The sequence below is a fragment of the Buteo buteo genome, chromosome 19, assembly GCF_964188355.1.
Source record: "Buteo buteo chromosome 19, bButBut1.hap1.1, whole genome shotgun sequence".
Classification (NCBI taxonomy): domain Eukaryota; kingdom Metazoa; phylum Chordata; class Aves; order Accipitriformes; family Accipitridae; genus Buteo; species Buteo buteo.
The window spans coordinates 14831116-14850048 of record NC_134189.1 but is presented as its reverse complement, the minus strand read 5'-3'; the positions used below and the strand labels follow the sequence as shown (position 1 = coordinate 14850048).

Here is an 18933-nt window from a genome sequence, read left to right as displayed (position 1 = left end):
AGACTTTTAGCTAAGTATAGCTAATTAGCTAGCTGAGACCAGAAGAATGCTCCCTGTAGCTATTGCACTCTGGGGAGGCAGGGCCAGGTCTCCTGGCAGCTGTGATGAACATCATAAACTAAGTTATGTTAATCCTCCAAGTTTCAGACTTGAGATAAGTCAGAGGTTTTACAACATCCATTATCTACTACTGTGTCTTTTATTTTGTTTGAAGACATATGATGTTCATTAGCTGAGTGCCCTTAAGCATTGAGTATGAAAGCAGAAATTAACCATTTAAATTTAGATCATGCTTTCCCCCTGCCACACACACACATAATTTTAAAGTTTACTCTGAACTGTTCCCAGGATTGCGTGTCCAGATTCCAAGCAGGATGCTAATAATAACCCCTACATTATTATAAGACTACATAAAACTGTAGTTGCAGCCAGAGATAGATGATAGTTATTTATCAAAACAATGAATTAGTTTAAATTCATTTAATGCTGTCACTAGTACTGGGAACCAAGCACACCACACTGTAGTATACTGGCTGGACCACTTAGCAGTGTTTGTCTTTGCCCATCGTAACATGCCATAGCTCTGACAGGAAACCATTACTTCCAGGTTCTGGGATGAATTAATCTTCCTACCGACAGCGGCTGTATGGGATGAGCAGTGACTTGAGATCAGGCAGATCACCAGTTAGGCTTCAGATTTAAAAAGGCTTTGGTTACTAGTGATTTATGGAAAGTTGCCTTCCACCCACACCTGCTCTTCTAGCCTGCTCCACAAAAGAAAAGAAGCGATACTGCAGGTGATGCTGTTAGTATACCATTAGGTGGCTACCAGTCCCATCTCCCTTAGGGTGATCTTTTTGACTCTAGAAATTAGCATCTCCACAGCACGTTAGAAAACCTTTGTTCAGACTGAGCTTTCTTCTTCAGCTAATCATTTCTCCACTTTGCAACATACTTCTTTGTACTGTGAGAAAGAAGCATGTGGTGCATAGCGTTTAACTTATGTTTTACTTCAGTTGTTGATCACAGCCTATCATTCATTTTTCTTGTTCTTTAGTATCGCAGACCCTACTGTGCAAATGATACCTTTGTCCTTAAAGAGATTCTCTGCTCCTGCTGCTGTGTGTCTCTTAATTCTCCATGTGTAACGGCAAAGCTGTCTGCTGTACAAAAAAATTGCTGGTACAAACAAAAGTTCATTATGCCAAGTGGCAAGTGAGTAACAGGAGCAGATGTCTTAACAACACAGGGAAAAGGAAGGAGGGTAAAAAATAAAAGCATAGATAAAACATGAGAACAGCCGTCAGGACATTTGCCACCACTTTCCATGCGATGCTAGAGGCTGTTGGAAGATTATATACTATGTTGCTAGTACCTAGTCACACAAGCCTGAAAACCATTGTGGTTTATGTCACTGTCTGATATATCTGTTCTCACATGCCTTTCTCCATTCATTTTTCTGGGAACTTCTCCAGGTGTCTGGTTCAGGTACTTGGCAATGAGCCCATCAGAAAGAAAACAATTCCTTATCTTCTGTCTTTAAAAGTCTAGGTAGCCAAGGAGCTCTAATGCAAAATCAATTAATAGCACATTTTGAAAAGAATGAGCTCCCATAAATATTGTATTGTGCACGGTATTAAAAAGATGTAACATTTATCAATGTGTATGTCATCAGGCTTATAAGAAAGAGGATCCTGAAAAATCCCTAAGTCAGTTTTCAATGTATTTTGTTGCTCTAATTCTTCTTTTCCCTGTGACACAGGCACCTTACAGTCATGCATCTATTGACTGATTTGTGGCTCATCAATCAGTAGGGCTGATACGAGCTTCTAGTGTTCACCTAATGTCCTTTGTCAAAGAAATCCAGAAATAGCACAGAACATATGATCTTTCAAGATTTTCCCATATAACCTACTCCAGCTGGATTGTAATCACAGTGTAAAGTTTTTCTGGGTTATCTGACATTTCCATGGAGCCAAATCCAGAAAGCCAGGGTGTGCATGTAAATGAAATGAAGTATATCACAGAAAAAAAACAGGGAACAGCTTGTTTTTCATTTGATGCAAGCTGTAGTCTCATCTGATAGAGTATACACGGACTTAAAATAAGACAAGAAAATTATTACAGTCAAGCTGAGGAGAGTGATAGATAGTCTGTCCAGACTCTGACCACACAGAAACAGCCAGTGCTGTCTACCAAAATGAAATAGGGAGCTCTGCATCCCTTTACATCACTGGGTTTCTGAGGCAAATGAGAGAAGAAGGTACACTTTATGCCATTTCTATTACCATTTGTGCTGATCTGTACAGACTTAGTGAAACAGTAGCACAGCAAGGCATTTTCACAAAGGTACTTTTTGCCATCATGAAGGTTACAGATACAGGCAGTGATCCAGCATTAATGCCAGTGGCCTTGCTCACAGTGTGCTAACTGCCCTCTCATCCAGGCTGACTCACCAGGGCCTGATAAAACCCTATTTTTATGTATTTAGGGTTACACTAAGTCTTCAGCCTAGCAGCAAAAGGGTATGTTGCGCCTTTCCAGGATGGGTTTGTCAGACCAGGACATACCACGTGAAACAAAATGTCTTTTTCTACTGGCAAGAACAGCAGTCAGTGGGATGGCGAAACGCCAGCCAGCCCCCAAAACTATCAAGCACTAACCCCAGTGTGAGGCAAATTGGTTCGCTGAGCTCCTTACCGGCAGCCTCCCGCTTAGGCAGGGGTAAAGATTGATGGGCAGGTTGCTGCCAGCAGCCAGGGTGCTCTTGGAGAACAGCTGGTCCTGGTAGAACAGTCCCTACCCTGACCAAGGATTCACACAGAACTGGCTTTTCACTTCGTTGGAAAAATATCTTCATTCCTTCGGGCATGAGACTGCGCTCCCTGCCCTACTCCCTGGAAAGGAGTCCACGGCTCTCCCAGGACATGCAGACCTTCTCTAGTAAGGGAACTTCACTTCTCTCCCCTTTCTTCCAGTTCCTCCTATTGCTCTCTTGCCTTCTGAGCATGGGAAGGGAGAGGGAGCAGGGATCAGAGCAAGAGCTGAAGGAGAGCCTTAAAAAAAAACCCAAACCAAACCAAAACCAACAACCAAACAAAAAAAAAAAACCACAACAAAACAGAATTAAAAAAAGAAAGAAAGAAAGAAAGAAAGAAACAGAACAGCAACAAAAATCCCCACTCCTGCACTGGCAGTGGCTTCCTTCTGTGCTCATGCATGTTCCTCCCTTTGCACTGGCAGAGGATGAGGCAGCAGCTCCACACTGTCCTAGGAGCAGCTCAAGGCGTCTCCAAAATCGGCCAACGCTTCCTTTCAGGAGTGCCATTCAAGTAAATCACATTGCCTGCAGCTTGAGCCAGGCTTAGCATCAGCAGAGCTAAATCAACTTTTTGGTACATACAGATAAGCTGAAGCAGCCAAGAAAGTGCATCTTTGCCATCTCCCTGTAACCGTGACATCTGGCTAAAAAAACCCACAATTTAGTCCCACACGTTTCTCCAGTGCAATACAAAATAACACTGCAGTGAATAAAAGAACAAAATGGAGGCTGGTGAGGTTGTGTTGGTTTGTTTGTTTTAAATCTGCATTTCCTAAGTTACGAGTTCTTTGAAAACAAATGGTGAGGTGTTCAGGCATTTCCTTTGAAAGAGAAATAAAAAAAACTAGCTTCCAAAAAATGGCCTTTCTGTTACAAATGCATTTTCCAACAAAAATTCATTCATACAAAAATGCTTTGACAATAACCAGAAGATCATCCTGCCATCTAAAGTATTACGGAATTCCCTCCTGTTTTTCCTTTCTTTCTTTTTCCTTTTTAAAGATGAAAAACTAATTTGAGCAAGAGTGGGATGTTTTCTAAAGTCAACAGTGGGAGAAACGTCAGGAAAAAATGTACAAAAAAGCTAGAGAACCCTGAAAATTTTGTCATCTTGCCATTGTCGTAATGACGTACTGGATTTTTAAAGAAAAAAGCCTTCCACCCCTTCTTTCTTCTGAAAATATTTTCTTTTTTTTCCCCAATTTTTTCTTAAATAAATCAAATCTTTTTTTAGTTTTTACCTTGAGATGGAGGGGTGGATTTTATGTCAAAGTTTTATCCTGAGAATCCTATTCTACTTTACTTTGCCCAATGTCTTTCAAAACAGCGTGCAAGTTCAAACCTCACCTGTGTCAGTCATCTAGAAAAGCAACAGTTATTTTTGTGATTTCATCTGTAAGACTTGCTCTACAGCCCGATCACAAATATACTCTGTCTCAGACACACAAACATCTGGAGGTGTTACCATTAACTATGTTTTGGAAAACCATATGTGTTAGTAATAGCACACCAGAAAGTTTAGTCTTCACAAAGGGGTGACATAACAAGTTATACAATGAAGCCAAGAGAGGAGAAACGGTAGAAGGGTGCATATTACACACTGCATTCCTAAAATGATCAAAACCATTAGACACACTAGTCTGATCATTTATCTTTTAGATGAGAGGAGACCTGTGAAATAAACAACCTTATATTGGAGCAATGTATTATGGAATGGGATAACGTAATATAAATTAAGCCTCCTGCTTGTATTCCATATGCAGCAACTGTTGTAAAAAAAAGGCCTCCAGCACTGAAGGCGATGGGCAGAACATTACTACAAAAATCCTCCCGTTCAGTGGCGACAGGACGAATGACTACTATACTGTGTATTTTGTGAAATTCACAGTAGACTATTCCAGATGAATATATAGAGAGGTTCTTTTATTGTGAAATTACCATGCTAGAAGCAAGACAAGAAACACTTCCTGCTGTTAACATTAGGATGTGGTTATAATCAAAGATTTTGACAAACGATTCCTGTATTTTCCATATTCAGCACTGAATAAGGAAAGTGGCCTTCATTTCGCTAACATGCCTGTGCCAAGATTACTTTCTCCCCAGTCTCTGAGTAGTGGCAAATTTTGCCTCTAACCTGGGGGCCAGACGTCTCTGTCAGTGAAGGGAGATTGTCAGTACCGTTCCCTAACATCGGACTCAATTTGTGCGACTGCTGCAAGCCTACAAAAGCAGGACCGGGCATAGCCAGGTGTTGCAGAAGAGCTGGCGCACCCACAAGAACCCATGCGTGGGCATACGCAGGCAGGTAGCACCGCTAAGCCTGGGCAGCCCACACATGGTCTGGTTGGTGAGCAAGAGAGCAGAAACACGCAGGGAGAAGAGCACCGGGTAAACAGTCACCCTAGCAGTAAGTGTGAACATAGGTAGAGCAATTCCCCTTGTGCAAGTTGGGAAATGGATGGCTCACCTTTCCGTTTCACAAGCACCTGCAAGCATTAGTTTCATTACACTGAAGCCAATGATTTTTATGTTAATTTTCAGTGGTGGCAAAAGTAAATTACTGGGCATGCTCTGATAAAAGCACAAGTTATTGTTCACTTCATTCCTTGCAATTAAAAAGAGCTTGCAAAATAATCTAATGTAGTGCTTCCTTCCAGGCTGCTATTAAGACAGTTGAGAGGAAATTAGTAAATACACCATGCTATGGATCACCAGAGTTTCAGATGAGCTCCTTGAAACAAGTTACTTTTCTACAGACCCTTTCCACTCAAAAGTTCCTAAAATCAGGTACTTCCCACAGCAGTAAAATGCAGTTACATCCGAGATAAACTGAAATTGCCACTAACAAAAGAAATAGTCCCCAAAACTTTGTAGTAGAAACTGAAAAGTGACAGTGATTTTAAAAATTACACTAATTACACTGACATTTGGTCAGGCCAAAGAACGTATGTCTTGATGAAGACTGCTAAAAAACAAGGATGAGTAGAATTATGGTTTCTGTCTCTTCCGCAGTAGCACAGTCCTTCCAAGCAACTTGTCAAAAGGAGGTCAGTTATTGACGTCTAATTGAACAACCTACTGAATTAGCATCTGAAGCAGTCTTTGGAGGCCTGCTATGTGCATATTCAGCATGTAAAATATTATTTACCATAAAGACAAATCCAATACACAGTGCTTAATTGTTACATTTGAAAGTGTGTTAGTGATTTTGAAGTTCTTGAACATGGGATGTTTGTTTAGTCCATGATGCGGCTGTGGGGATTAAGATGGAGATTTGAGACAGGTATTCCAGTCCCTTTATACCCCACCAGAACAAAAAGACATTTGAACCATTTTTGATGTTCAGATTTGGGTCCACAGAACGGAAGCCCACGTCATTACCACTGAAGAAAAAAGGCTTGCATTACACTGAGCAACATAACCTCCTGAAAGGCAAGAGCAACACATTTCATCATGTAGCTGTTCAATCCTAGTCTGTATTTACTGTTACACAGTGTGTATATATATATATATACACACATACACACACACACAGTTATATATATACTGCTGTACAGTATATATAAGCATATTAAAAAGTATACTTTTGATATTTATATATAAAAGTATATATACTTTTTATATTTATATCGTCAGTCAATGGAGGACCTCACTGTGCTGTTACAGAAAAAACATACAAGCATATACAGTAATTTCTCTGAACAGTTCACTGCTTAAGGCAGTGATTAAAATATGCATAAAATATGCGGAGTTTGAGACAGCGAGGCAGTGTAAACCAGGTGATTTTTATACTTGTTACAGTTCTTCCTTTCCTTTCCCCCCACTGATCTCATTTTGCTCCATTAAATTTACCTTCTAGTTTACTACAAGCACGTTAGGTCTCAACATCGGAAGTGACTCCAGTGAACAAACCAAGAGAGAAGGGGAGGCAGAGAAAACCTCCTGTTGATGTCTCTCTCACCCCTCGTATCCCCATATCACTGAACTGCCAGAGGTATTGTCAAAACTGAGTCAAACCCAGGCCGAGAGATGCAGAGCCAGAAGTAATGACTGCATGTTTACATCCATGGCGTGCCAGGGTCAGAAAAGGACTCTGCATTATAAGTTCATACCCAAACACACACAGACACCCCCAAATGACCTGCACTTTCAGGAGCAAATTAAATTCTTATGGTAGTGCCTTTAAAACAAACCATTACTTCCCAAAGCTGGGCACAGAGCTGTTTGAGGAGGCAGCACATCACACGCCAGAATCCTGTGGCACCGCCATCCTGCAGGCTGGAGCTTGCCACGTGCTCCAGGAGGACTGGGATTCCAATACGTGAGGGGCCTCCAAGAGGGTGAATGGGGGATGAATTCTAACAAAAATACACATTTTAAAAAAATCAGATACTTCATTTGTGAAAGTGCCTTTTGATCATTATAACCTCTGGTTTAAACCACTCTGGCGTCTCCTGCCAAGTATGGTTTACTGATGACACATCATCATGGCACCAGGGATGGACTTGTTGATAAGTTAAATAATGGGACTACTTTCAGACCATTTTTATAGCTGAAAATTCTCATGGCATAAAAGAGTCATCATACAGTTATTTCACTGTGGAGAACTGTTATTTTTCTTAGAATAACTTTGAACTCTGTAGCTTTTGGGGAAGGGGGATGTTTTTCAAATAAAACCCTGCTTCCATTCTTCCCCCAAAAGCTCAGCTTGTATTAGCTGGAACAATAACAAACTCGTGAAGATATGTATTCAGGCAGATTGTAAATTTAGCCAGAGCATTTATATGTTACTAAATCCAAACAAAGATCTAAAGCAAGACACAAAACACCACCAAAAAAAAAAAAAAAAAAGGTTGCAAAAGATATGGACTGAGATTTTTAAAGCTAAGTAAGGGACTCAGCCACACAAGTCCCAAAGAAATTGATTAATTATGTGGTTGATAATCTCAGTTTATATGCCAAGTTAATTCCTGATATAACTTCATTGTCTTCAGTGGAGTTACACTGCAAATGTATTTGACAGATAGTCATATTTCTTCTCCAAGAATAACTTCTAAGGCAGAAGGTTTAAACATGAGTGAATGAAAGTCCTAGGCCAAGTTCTACCCTAATTTAAACCCTGTACAGAACAGCTGACTTGGAAGTAAGGGTGTAAGGAAAGGCAGAAAGAGACATGAGTCTATTCTTCCTTTGCTGGGACATTACATCAATTCTCTTAGGTAATGGTCATGTCTCCAAAAAACACAGCGGGAATCCAAATTGCAGTTTGTTGGAGATTCTTTCATTCTAAGCCTGCAAGTTCTTGTATTTCACAAGCAGTAAGTGTTCAGGAAAGAGCCTGGACTAGTCTCAGTGGAGGACCATGAAATTCTCTCCTATTAGGTACTCCATGGATCCGAATCTTGCCTGCTTCAAAATGCATCTCATCTTCTTTGATGATAAACACTGGTAATGGTCATTTTAATACAAACATTGGAATTAGTCACCAAATTTAATCAGAAAATAATGCATTTCAGACATTCTCAACCTCAATGTTATTTCGAATCAAACCCCAGCATTTGGATTATTTTTTTCTAGTGTATTGGGTTATTTTTGGCTCATTATTAGTATTAGAGTTAAGCATGTCTAAATAAGGCTGATGGGTCAAACAGGGTGCACACACCTTTGCTAAGGTGAGAAGGAATTAATGCCCATCTCAACTCTTTCTGTGCAGCATTGCTAAAGACACGGGGAAGTTTTATTGCTTTGCCCAAAGCGTCATTTAAGCCAGCGGCAGAAATCTGAGCACTACAGCTCTTAAGTGTAGTGAATTCCTAATATCCTCACTTCTGATTCTTCTGCTGGCAGAAGTTATTTTACTAAAAGTGATGTAACCTGGCAGTAAGTGAGCTCAGCATAAACAAAATGGCTCCACATAATACCTCTGCTCCAGGGGGATCACTGCTAGGGCAGGCGATGGGAGCCAGCAAGCTGGTCTCTGGACTGACAGCCCGAGCACTTGGATGCCCTTCCCAGCTCTCCTCTCATTGACTATTTTCAGTCAAGTCGGACAGCAAAGTCACATACATTGTTTTAATACTCAACTGGATGTCAGGGGCCCATCTGCTAAGCACCCTAATGAGGCAAAAGTGAAGACATTTCACATCCAACATAGTTTGCGATAGTTATAAACAGGACAGACACTGGATCAAGAGCATCTCACATTCCCCACCTGTGAAATGCAGCTGCTAATCTTCAGCCTCGTAAAAATGTGTGGAAGTGAAAAAGCTCCCTAGGATGGGCTGTGACCACTGCCTTGAAGGAAAGCAGGAGTATTTTGAGGGAATCGGCCAGACCAGAAGCAGGGAGGTTGAGCATAGCCAGGAACAGCAGCTCTGCACGGCCCCAAGTGGGCATGCCCCCGAAACTGGCACAGAGCACGTGGCTCTGATGCTGACACTTCCCCACTCACCTGGAGCTGTGCTGAGGTGGCATTTTCTTCCCTTCACGGGTCCCAAGCGAGCCTTATGCAAGTACTTGATAACTGGCAGTGCCGAGCGAGCAACTCGCTGGGTTTGCTGTGCTCCCCACCGAGACCTGTCCGCGAGGGAGACCGATCGCCATCTGGCCCCGTGCATGGGAGCCACCTCCCACCCTTCCTTGCTTTTCTTCAGGTCCCTCCTGCATATGTGATCATTTGTTATTTCTGCATACAGGCCTTCCTGCTGGAGATGAATACGACCTACTCTTTCCCTCCTCACCAGAGCTTACGTCTGCGATCTCTAATTCTTCACTTCTGTAGCACTCACTGCCTGCACCATTTTACCCCATGTACATGGCTGTACCTCTTCTTCTCCCAGGCTCATCTCAGCTGCTGCGGCCCAGTTCTACCTTTCCTCCTTATCCCTTGTCACCTTCTCCCCTCCTTCATTCGGGCTACCTCCAAAATCAGCTCTTTTCCCTCTTTTCCGTCAGAGATGCTGCTCTCTATCACCTCTCTCTGACATTAGTGCTTGACAGACTTTCTTCCAGGCCCCTTCATCACTTTGACCCTCCTCTCCAGCGATTTTCATCTACAAGTACAAGGTTGTCATAACAAAGTGGACCATGTTTAAATATGAAAATAGCTGGGCAGGTTCCCCCACTCTCTTCTGCTTTTTTTCTCTCTTCATTATCTACTCCAGGTCCAGGCACAGGCTCAGGGTAAGGCACTGCAACACAGGTAGCACATCACTACTCCTTCAGAGCACAGCTGAGAAAGAAGAAAGCATTTTTTAAATCTGTTCTTGAAAAAGATGATGGTAAGGAGTCTTCTGAAAGCATGTCAGGAGAACTTTTACCCTGCAATTCCCCAGTGAAAATAGAGAGAAAAAAAAAAAAGAACATGCTGTATATTTTACTAGCAATTAGAGAATAGTCATGACCGAACTTTTGAAACATCAAGATGCTTAAACCATTCCAATTGAGGTAAAATGTAGGGAATTTACTTTAGCTTCATAAATCTTAGAGAATCAGTCTAGCTTTGTCATGTAAATAAACCATGTAATAGGTTTTCTAGAGATAGGTAACACAAGTGGACAAATCGTAGAATCATAGAATGGTTTGAGTTAGAAAGGACCATTAAAGTTCATCAGATCATCTCAAGCTTGATGACTTGTATCCTAGAATGTCCCTCTGTTTTTCCACTAACTGTAGAGGGAGGCTAGATGTTTACCTAAACCTTCTTCATGTGGCTAAAATTAGGTTAAATGAGTCCTATCTGACTGGAATAAAAATGATAAATTGGTAGATGAAAAGCTGGACATAAGCCGGCAATGTGCAGCCCAGAAAGCCAACCTTATCCTGGGCTGCATCTAAAGGAGCATGGCCAGCAGGTCCATGGAGGTGATTCTGCCCCTCTACTCCACTCTGGTGAAACCCCACCTGAAGTACTGTGTCCAGCTCCTGAGTCCTCAGTGCAAGACATGGACCTGTTGGAGCAGGTCCAGAGGAGGGCCACAAAAATGATCAGAGGGATGGAACACCTCTTCTATGAGGACAGGCTGAGAGAGTTGGGGTTGTTCAGCCTGGAGAAGAGAAGGCTCTGGGGAGACCTTACTGCAGCCTTTCAATACTTGAAGGGGGCTTATAAGAAAGATGGGGACAGGCTTTTTAGTATGGCTTGTTGCAATAGGACAAGGGGTAATGGTTTTAAACTAAAAGAAGGTAGATTTAGACTGGATATAAGGAAGTCATTTTTTACGATGAGGGTGGTGAAACACTGGCACAGGTTGCCCAGAGAGGTGGTAGATGCCCCATCCCTGGAATCATTCGAGGTCAGGTTGGACGGGGCTCTGAGCAACCTGATCGAGTTGAAGATATCCTTGCTCATTGCAGGGGGGGTGGACTAGGTGACTTTTAAAGGTCTCTTCCAACCCAAACAATTCTAAGATTCTATGAAAAAAGGCCTGGTGCAGACATCATCATGGACGGAAAACAAGCTATACAGAGACCTTCTTGTAGTATACTGACATCCACATCAGGACTATGACTTGAAAAGTTACTTTGGCTAAGAATTGCCGCATTCAGTCTGAGGGCCAAGGAGAGTATTTCTGCAAAGGCTAAAAAAAAATTTTAAAAGTAGGATTTCCTAAGGAAAATAGAAACTTAAAATAACACCGATTTAAAAATGCTTCTTGTGCAGTGATCTCATTTCCTTAGGATCAGCTGCTTCTTACTCCTCCAAGTGTGAGGCATAGTTAAATCTTTCTGAAAACTAATGTTCTGGTTGTATTTAAAAAATAGGTTCTGATCAAGCAAAGCTTAATTAATTATCTTTATTCTGCAGAGTATTGCCTTGTCCTACTCTTGGGCACAGAAATCTGGGATGTGGGGCATTCTCATGGCTTTAATTTTGAAAAGGATCAGAACTGGGTTTAGCTGTCACCTTTTACTGTCTGTCTGCAACTGAAAGAGCAGAACAATCCTGTAGGGCTGACAACAAGGAAAACTTTTCCTATAGCTGAAATTACTGCAATCATAGCTAGAACAGTAGTATCTTTAGCTCCATTTTGGAAATGCAGAAAGGATTTTGAATAGTTGGCAGTGGTGAACACTTTGTTTACACCCTAGAAATTCAAGGCACTGCTTAGTTTTAAATTAGAACATAATCAATATCCTAACAAAGCCTTTATAGATTGTTTTTAAAGGGGCTGAAAGAATAGAAAAAATTAAATATAAGAACATAAGTAGCAAGATCTTAGCCCATAAACTGAACTTGAGACCTAGTTATCCAGTGCTCCAAAATCTAAAGCTTTATTTTTACTTCTGAAAATTCATTAATAGCATTTGTTGACCATTGGTTTAAAGTGTTATAGCTGATTCCTTCAAGTGACAAGTAGGCAAAACACGGAAGATAAATTGTTGCAAGGAATGCATGCCAAAATACAGAAGGAAGCTATTTAGCCAATTTTACCTTCCAAGGTTTAAAATCTGAAGGGAAAGTTTTCAAGAATTAAATTATTTTGAACACCCCTAGTTTTGAAGCTTCAAAGCATGCTGGATCAAAAACTGCCAACCCTTTTTCCCACTGGTTATGGGAAATCTAAAGCATCCAAAATAGGGTTTTTTCAAATGTTGTCTGCTCATAGCACTGTAAATGGGGTTGGTTTGGCTTTTTAATGGTAGAAGCTATTGCGACAAAAAAATAAGTGGGGAAAAAAGTTAGAAACTACCATTGAAAATCTCTTGGTATTCTTTGTCCTGCATTGTTGCATGGGTAAAGAGTTTTTGTTTTCACTTTGTTTCCCCTCTCTAAAAGTGTAAAGTGGGCCACAAACAGTGAAGAGGTCTTGACTCCCCCAATAAACAAAGCTGAATTCTGCTCACAGTTCAGGGGAGCTGCTACATGCCCATTCACACAGAAAAGTTTGCTGGGAAAGCTTTAAAAAAACAGATGAGTTGATGGCTTGTGCATCTCACCTGGAATATTTTTGTTCCTCCAGCTCTTGTTGTACGCTTCCTGACCAAACGGTTCATCTGGGAGTATGACCCGACACTAGGTAGGTTGCATTTTATTCTATACATGGGGTATGCTGTATATAATACCAGGGCTGAAGTAATGGAAAGTCATAGAGTTAATATTCCAAGCCTCAGTCAACCTTTAAATTTGCTGTAAAAAGCTTCTCTATAGTCATTTAAAGCTGGAACAAATTATTACCTAAGATGGCAGAATAGAGAAGCAGTAACACAGTCAAATGAAAGCAGAATTAATATATGAGGCACATTTCCACCCACACAGAAGTCAGTGGGAATTTTGCCATTGAAAACAATTGCGTTAGTATTTCACTCTGAAAATTATTTAGTGTGCGATCACTTTTCTGCTTTCGGATAACCCAAACATCAGCTGCTAGAGAATAAGGTGGCTGGGATACAGATCTCAAAAATTCAAGCGGAAAAAAAAAAAGTAGGTACTTACAGTCAATCTACCTACCCTTAGGTAAGTTTTTTGTCCTCATTTTCAAACATACATCGTGTCTTACTTTTTGGGTGACCAGATAGGGACACCAGTCATCAAAAGAACATCCATGTCTCCTCCACCACTCCCACTTAGCTGTGTTGGGTCTTGCACTTTTGAGAAGCTGGCACAGATACCTCAAAAAAACCTCTCAAACAATTGCTCTGAATTAGAGGCCTTGCTTGAAAATTCAGTCCAAGGTCCAATTTTTTAGTATTTTGTAAGTTAGCATATATTTGAATGCTCTGCACTAGGGAAAATCCAGGCCAAGAAGTCTGAGATGAGGCATTCACATCTTAGAAGGCACCTTTAATACCTCAGGACTAAGTGACTTGCACATGAAGTAAGGGGCTGGAAAATTCTCTTTTCTCCTACAATCTGTTGCTACCTCCCTCCTAACCTTTTTTTGGAGGCTCAAATACAGATCGTGCAGTTAAATACCTATTTCTTTGTTAGGGTTCTTTATCTATGAGGTCACACTAAAGAAATAGAGAATTCCATAAATTTGCACAGCAGAAACAAATATGAAAGTTTAATACACTTGATTGCAAAACCCAGGCAGCCCTTTCAACAAAGAAAAGTATCCAGTATTGAACTAAGTATTTTCATCTGGTAGGATGAAGAAATGACAGATATTGGAAATCTCATCTTGGGAAAATAATTCTCAGAACAACCTGAGCTCAAATACATTCTTTTTTTCTGCTAATATCAATATATTCATCAGTGAATTATAAGTCACCTGCCTTGTACTGCACAGTGGGATGTTCAGGATAATGCTTTGTTAGTATTATTAGTATTAGTACTTCACATCTCTATCACTAATGTATAATTTTAAGAACTTGACAATAGAAGTAGTATATAAGTATTTTGTATCAGTATAGTCCAAGTCTATTAATGTCTTAACAGGGACAGTACATGCAAAAGTATCCTTGTTGCCTTGTTTAAGCACACAGAGTAAGTTATTAGCAAGCTGCAAGGTTTATTATTTTTTGCCCCGTTATGAAGGCCCTATGTCCTTTTTGGTGTACAAGACTTGACATTTGTTTCTGTTTTACAAATGAATACAACTGCAAATTGTCCATGCCCCTCAGGAATATAATCATCTTCTGTTTGGAATATGAAAAGCTTTCAAACAGACAACAGTCCTATCTCAATAAAATAAAAATTAACTCTCTTCTGACTTACTGAATTCTATGTTCTCATTTGGTTTAGAGGATAACAGCTTAAATCATGTATTACAGTTATTGCAAAGCTAAGTGCTTTAAGTTGCTCAGAGGAAAAGGTTTGAGAAATGCAAAAACTAATAAACTATTATCAATAAGTTATTTCATAATCACAGTAATCTCTGGTGGAAGCTGCCCACCAGAGATTGGTTTTTAGAGTACTGTTTTTTCAAACTATGGATCACAACAGGATTCAAAGAAGGCTCTGAAGTGTTAGAGAAAAAATCTCCTGACATTCTAACTATTATTCAGGCCTTTGGAGATCAGTCAGAAAAGCACTGTAACTTCAAAAGCTTCGAGAAACAGTGCTTTGAAGAACCCATTTCTGTCTTTAGCATGATCATCCTGTGGTGATTTAGTGGCCAGTTACCTGTAAACATCACTGAGCTGAATTTACTGAGAAGTTTTAGCTGAATGTATTCATTTCTTCTTAGCAGTCATGGACTGGCAGTTCGGTGGGAAGAGGGATATCTATATATTCCACCAATATAAAAAGTTTAAGTTGTGTCAGTGAGACCCATTTGCCCTTCAGGGAGAATAAGTAGCTTTGTCAAGCAATTTTGAAAGGGCAGGAGTAACGCAGATGCAAACTCCCTAGCTACTAAGCAACAGGAGGTTTTGCCAAAAATCACTGGGGCTGTGACAAAAATGTCATATTTATAGTTTGTTTGTTATGTCAAGTTTTCAACCAACCATTAGCCCCCCTGATGCAAGGAATCTCCAGATAATTCCTATTTTTAGGAAAGCTTTCACCAAGCTGTACAAGGCCTGATGGAAATTCAACATTATCCTAAACTAAGCATCAGTGTAAAAACCTTGTCCTCTTAATTCAAGGGTGGCACATTTTAAGTGGGAAGGAAAAAACACACCTTATAAATATTCTTTACTACTCTAACCTGCCAGAAGAAAATGAAGGACCATATTTTTAGCAGCATCTGGATATACTGCTGTATCTCCAGGAGCCAAATTACAAACCACAAAATAACATTTTCTGGCGGGAGGAGCATCACTGAATCTTGCAAGCTTTGGCACATGGAGCTGCTGCTGAAGTCAGGGCTTTGCAGCTCTGCCACTTTTGTGCATGATGTTGGATCTGTGCAAGCATCGGTCTGACAGCTGCATCTTCGCAAAAGTACTTTACACTGCGCTTTTTATTTTACTATTCTCAGCCAAGGGGTAACAACCGCAGCAAAGGTCATTTTCTGGGGAGTGTTAACCATCAGCCTTGACTTCTCCATCAGTTCTGTTTAACTGGCAAGTCACTGTCACCATCTTGGCATGGTTGGTTTTGTTTGTTTGATTTTTTTTTAAAAAAGTGCCTAATCTCTCAGGCTAAGTGCTTATCTGGCACTATTAAGGTGAATGAGTTTCCACTTTCAATCCTTGTAATAAATCACACAACTATCTCACATGTGCAACAGAATTAGAAGGTCCAATGAAAGAGCTCTATGTAGAAATAGGCTGGAAACGCACATTTAAAAAATATATATACAATTGTTTTATAAAATATTAAATATCTGAATTCAGCATTAAATTTAGTCTTCTTTAGCTCATTAAATAGGTACTGAGAAAGGGGATTGGGTTACCACGTGGATTTCACCAAAATTCATTAATGTTTATATGTTTTTAAATAGGACACAACTTGCAAATTGATAAGCAAATTCAGCGTGATGTTAGAAGGCCTAAAAACACTTGGCCTGGTTAGGGCACCACTTAAGCCACAGCCTAAAAGCACTTCACAAACATAAGCAACGCATCCACGGTGGATTTAACACAGACCTGGAAATTTGTGCTATATTTCATTTTGGCTCTATTAAGAGGTTCATAGAAGTAGCATGAAAACGAGCATTCCTGCCTACCATTTGAGCGGTGCTTGCCAGGAGCGGGGTGGCAGCGGGGTGACGATTTGCCTGCCACCGAGGCACCTTGTCTTGGGGAGAGTTTGCAGCCCCCCTCGCAGCAGCACCGCTCCAGGTGGCTCTCGACCACCTCGCCGCTGCCACAGAACCAGAAGCGTGTAGATGTGTAACACCTGCCAGCCAGCATCGGCTCAGGGGTGGACACGCTCGGTGGGGATGAGTTTCGAGGTGGAGGCGTAAAGACCTTTATTTGGCCACCTACCCTCTGTGGGTAAACGCGTAGCCTGAATGCCGGGCTCCCATGGACCTCAGGGACCCAGGGCTTCACACCATGGTTTTCGAGGGTGCTGTGAACAGAATAGCTGCTCTCCTCAGTGCCAGTAAATAGGAATAACAGTCTGGATCTCAGCAATTTTCCCCATGAGCTAGTGGCGGTGCCCAGAATTTAGGGTGCCTTCAGCTGATCTCAAAGGTGGAGAGACATTGTGGTTTGCCATCAAATAAGTGATTTATAATTGATATTAATTAGAGATGCCAAATAGAGTAAGTCATCAAGGGAACTGATAAATTTCTTTTTTCCTGGAGGGGGGCAGGGGGGACAGCAAAAAAGGAGGAGGAAGCCCAAAGAGTCATCACAGCAGTAGCCAGACAGCACTGATGGCCTGCAGAATACCTCATGGGCAGATTACCTGCCTCTATAAACCATGACATGTAGGGAGGATCTCCTGGATCAAATGATGAAAGAAGAAAATTCATTATAGCTATGGCTAAGTGGGTGCTTTTTAAAATAAGTTTTGCAGTATTTCTCTGAGAACATATTAGTTGTTCTAACATAATCGGGACAATCTGCTTAACTAGAAACAGAGCTGTGATATCCAAGAATTTAAAAAAAGAGGGGATTATGAACTGGGTTGTGTCATTTGTTCTGAATTAGCATTTCTATGTATAGTTGGGAGAACCAGGTGCTTTCTGATGCGCAGGGACTTACAACATCCACTTTTGCCATATGGGGAAAAAAACCAAACAAATAAAACCCAAAGAAAGTGCAGGAGACAGGTTTCTCAGTTCTTTTCTTGATTCTGTCACTGATTTGTTGCCCGCAGTCTCTCTCCCTGGTGCTCAAAGAGTTAAGACTCACATATCAAAGGCGCACAGAAACACAAAGCATTTCTCCAGAGACTGAATTTTAAACAAAAGTCTACTTATAAAATAACAGCAACCAAGGAGATAGTATTTTTGTTGACCTTTCTAAAAGTCACTTGGCTTTCTCACACTATCCCTAGATGTCTTTCTCTAGCTGTTCACGTATTTCATACAACTTTGCTAAATCTCTGAAAGGAAAACTGTCTCTGAGCAGATAATCAGCAGGACAGTGCATGACAGACTGGCCTGTCTATGTAGTCAAAGAGACAGAAAGCATAGGAGTTTATTTAATTTGAATGGGATAGAGAAAAGACTATCCATTACTTTGAAGGAACAGAGGCAACCATAAAGAAACATGAGTCTTAAGAAAAATTCCAATTTTGCTAGGACTACCAGATTAATAGTGACGTTTTTAAAGAGTATTGCTTCCAACTATGTCACAATTTCTTTAGGTCACTCGGATTTTTGTTCGCTCTTTTTCTACTGGGAGGGAAACAACCCAGAGTTGGTGTTTCTGTAAAGTCGTATCTAATGCAACATACCGACAGCCCATAAGACACCATCAAACATGGGTAAAATGTGTAGGTATCAGTAAAGCAGCAAAGGTAGGAGATAAGGTGGTAGAAATTGTTGTCCCACTAGCTTAGTTATGAAAGGCCCATGATAGCACCATTCTTCTCCAGCATAACATGAAACAGCCAAAGGACAGCAGAAAGGTACACGAGGTAAACAAGTGCTTGAGGGAGGGAGACAGACACCTCTGTTAGTGCCCTGAATTGTCTCGCAGCAAAGAACTTAATCTCCTATAGACCAGCTCAAGACTTACAAATTTCACTGCTGTGGCAAGAACAGCAGAAATCACTTTGCAAATATATTGTCTACATTGGCAAGAAGGCTTTTTCCATTGGAAAGCTTGTTGCAAGATTATTTTTACATTAGAAGGGTAGTTTTGCCTATATAACCACATCTGTAGCTGGGTGTTCTGTTAGCAAAACGGTATCATTCAGGGACTACAAGGGAAGTTTGCAGATACCACGTGTAATGTAATTAACATTACAACACTAGCAAATGTTGCTAGCCTGAATTTCTCTTCTGCACCTGATAAATACAGATCTGTACAAACAACATAAACAACAGAGCAGAGTGGGAATATATCTGAACTAGCTTCCATCAAAATGGTTGATAACCAGAAACAACTTAGCAGTGGGAACTAAGACCTCACTAAGAATAATTTACTCTAGCAAGAGAAGATGCAAGAACTATCTTTCTGGGGTAATTTTGTGCCAATGGAGCCATGAAAAAGAGCTGAGGTCCTCAGGTCCAACTACAGTTCTCAGGGACTCACTTTGCTTTCTGGTTTATTCAGCTAACATGTTGCCTGGACAGCTGGAATACCATCTGAATACAAGCCCT

General features: G+C 40.8%; 1 protein-coding gene across 2 annotated transcripts in view; it reads left to right on the top strand.

Moving 5' to 3' along the window:
- The window catches only part of RERG (RAS like estrogen regulated growth inhibitor), a 110265-nt gene that overhangs the window by 79051 nt on the left and 12281 nt on the right, over nucleotides 1–18933 (top strand). For both annotated transcript variants that reach the window (XM_075051298.1, XM_075051301.1), the window contains exon 3: nucleotides 12784–12840. In XM_075051298.1, coding sequence (XP_074907399.1) covers nucleotides 12784–12840 — 57 coding nt within the window. The remainder of the gene's footprint in view (nucleotides 1–12783; nucleotides 12841–18933) is intronic.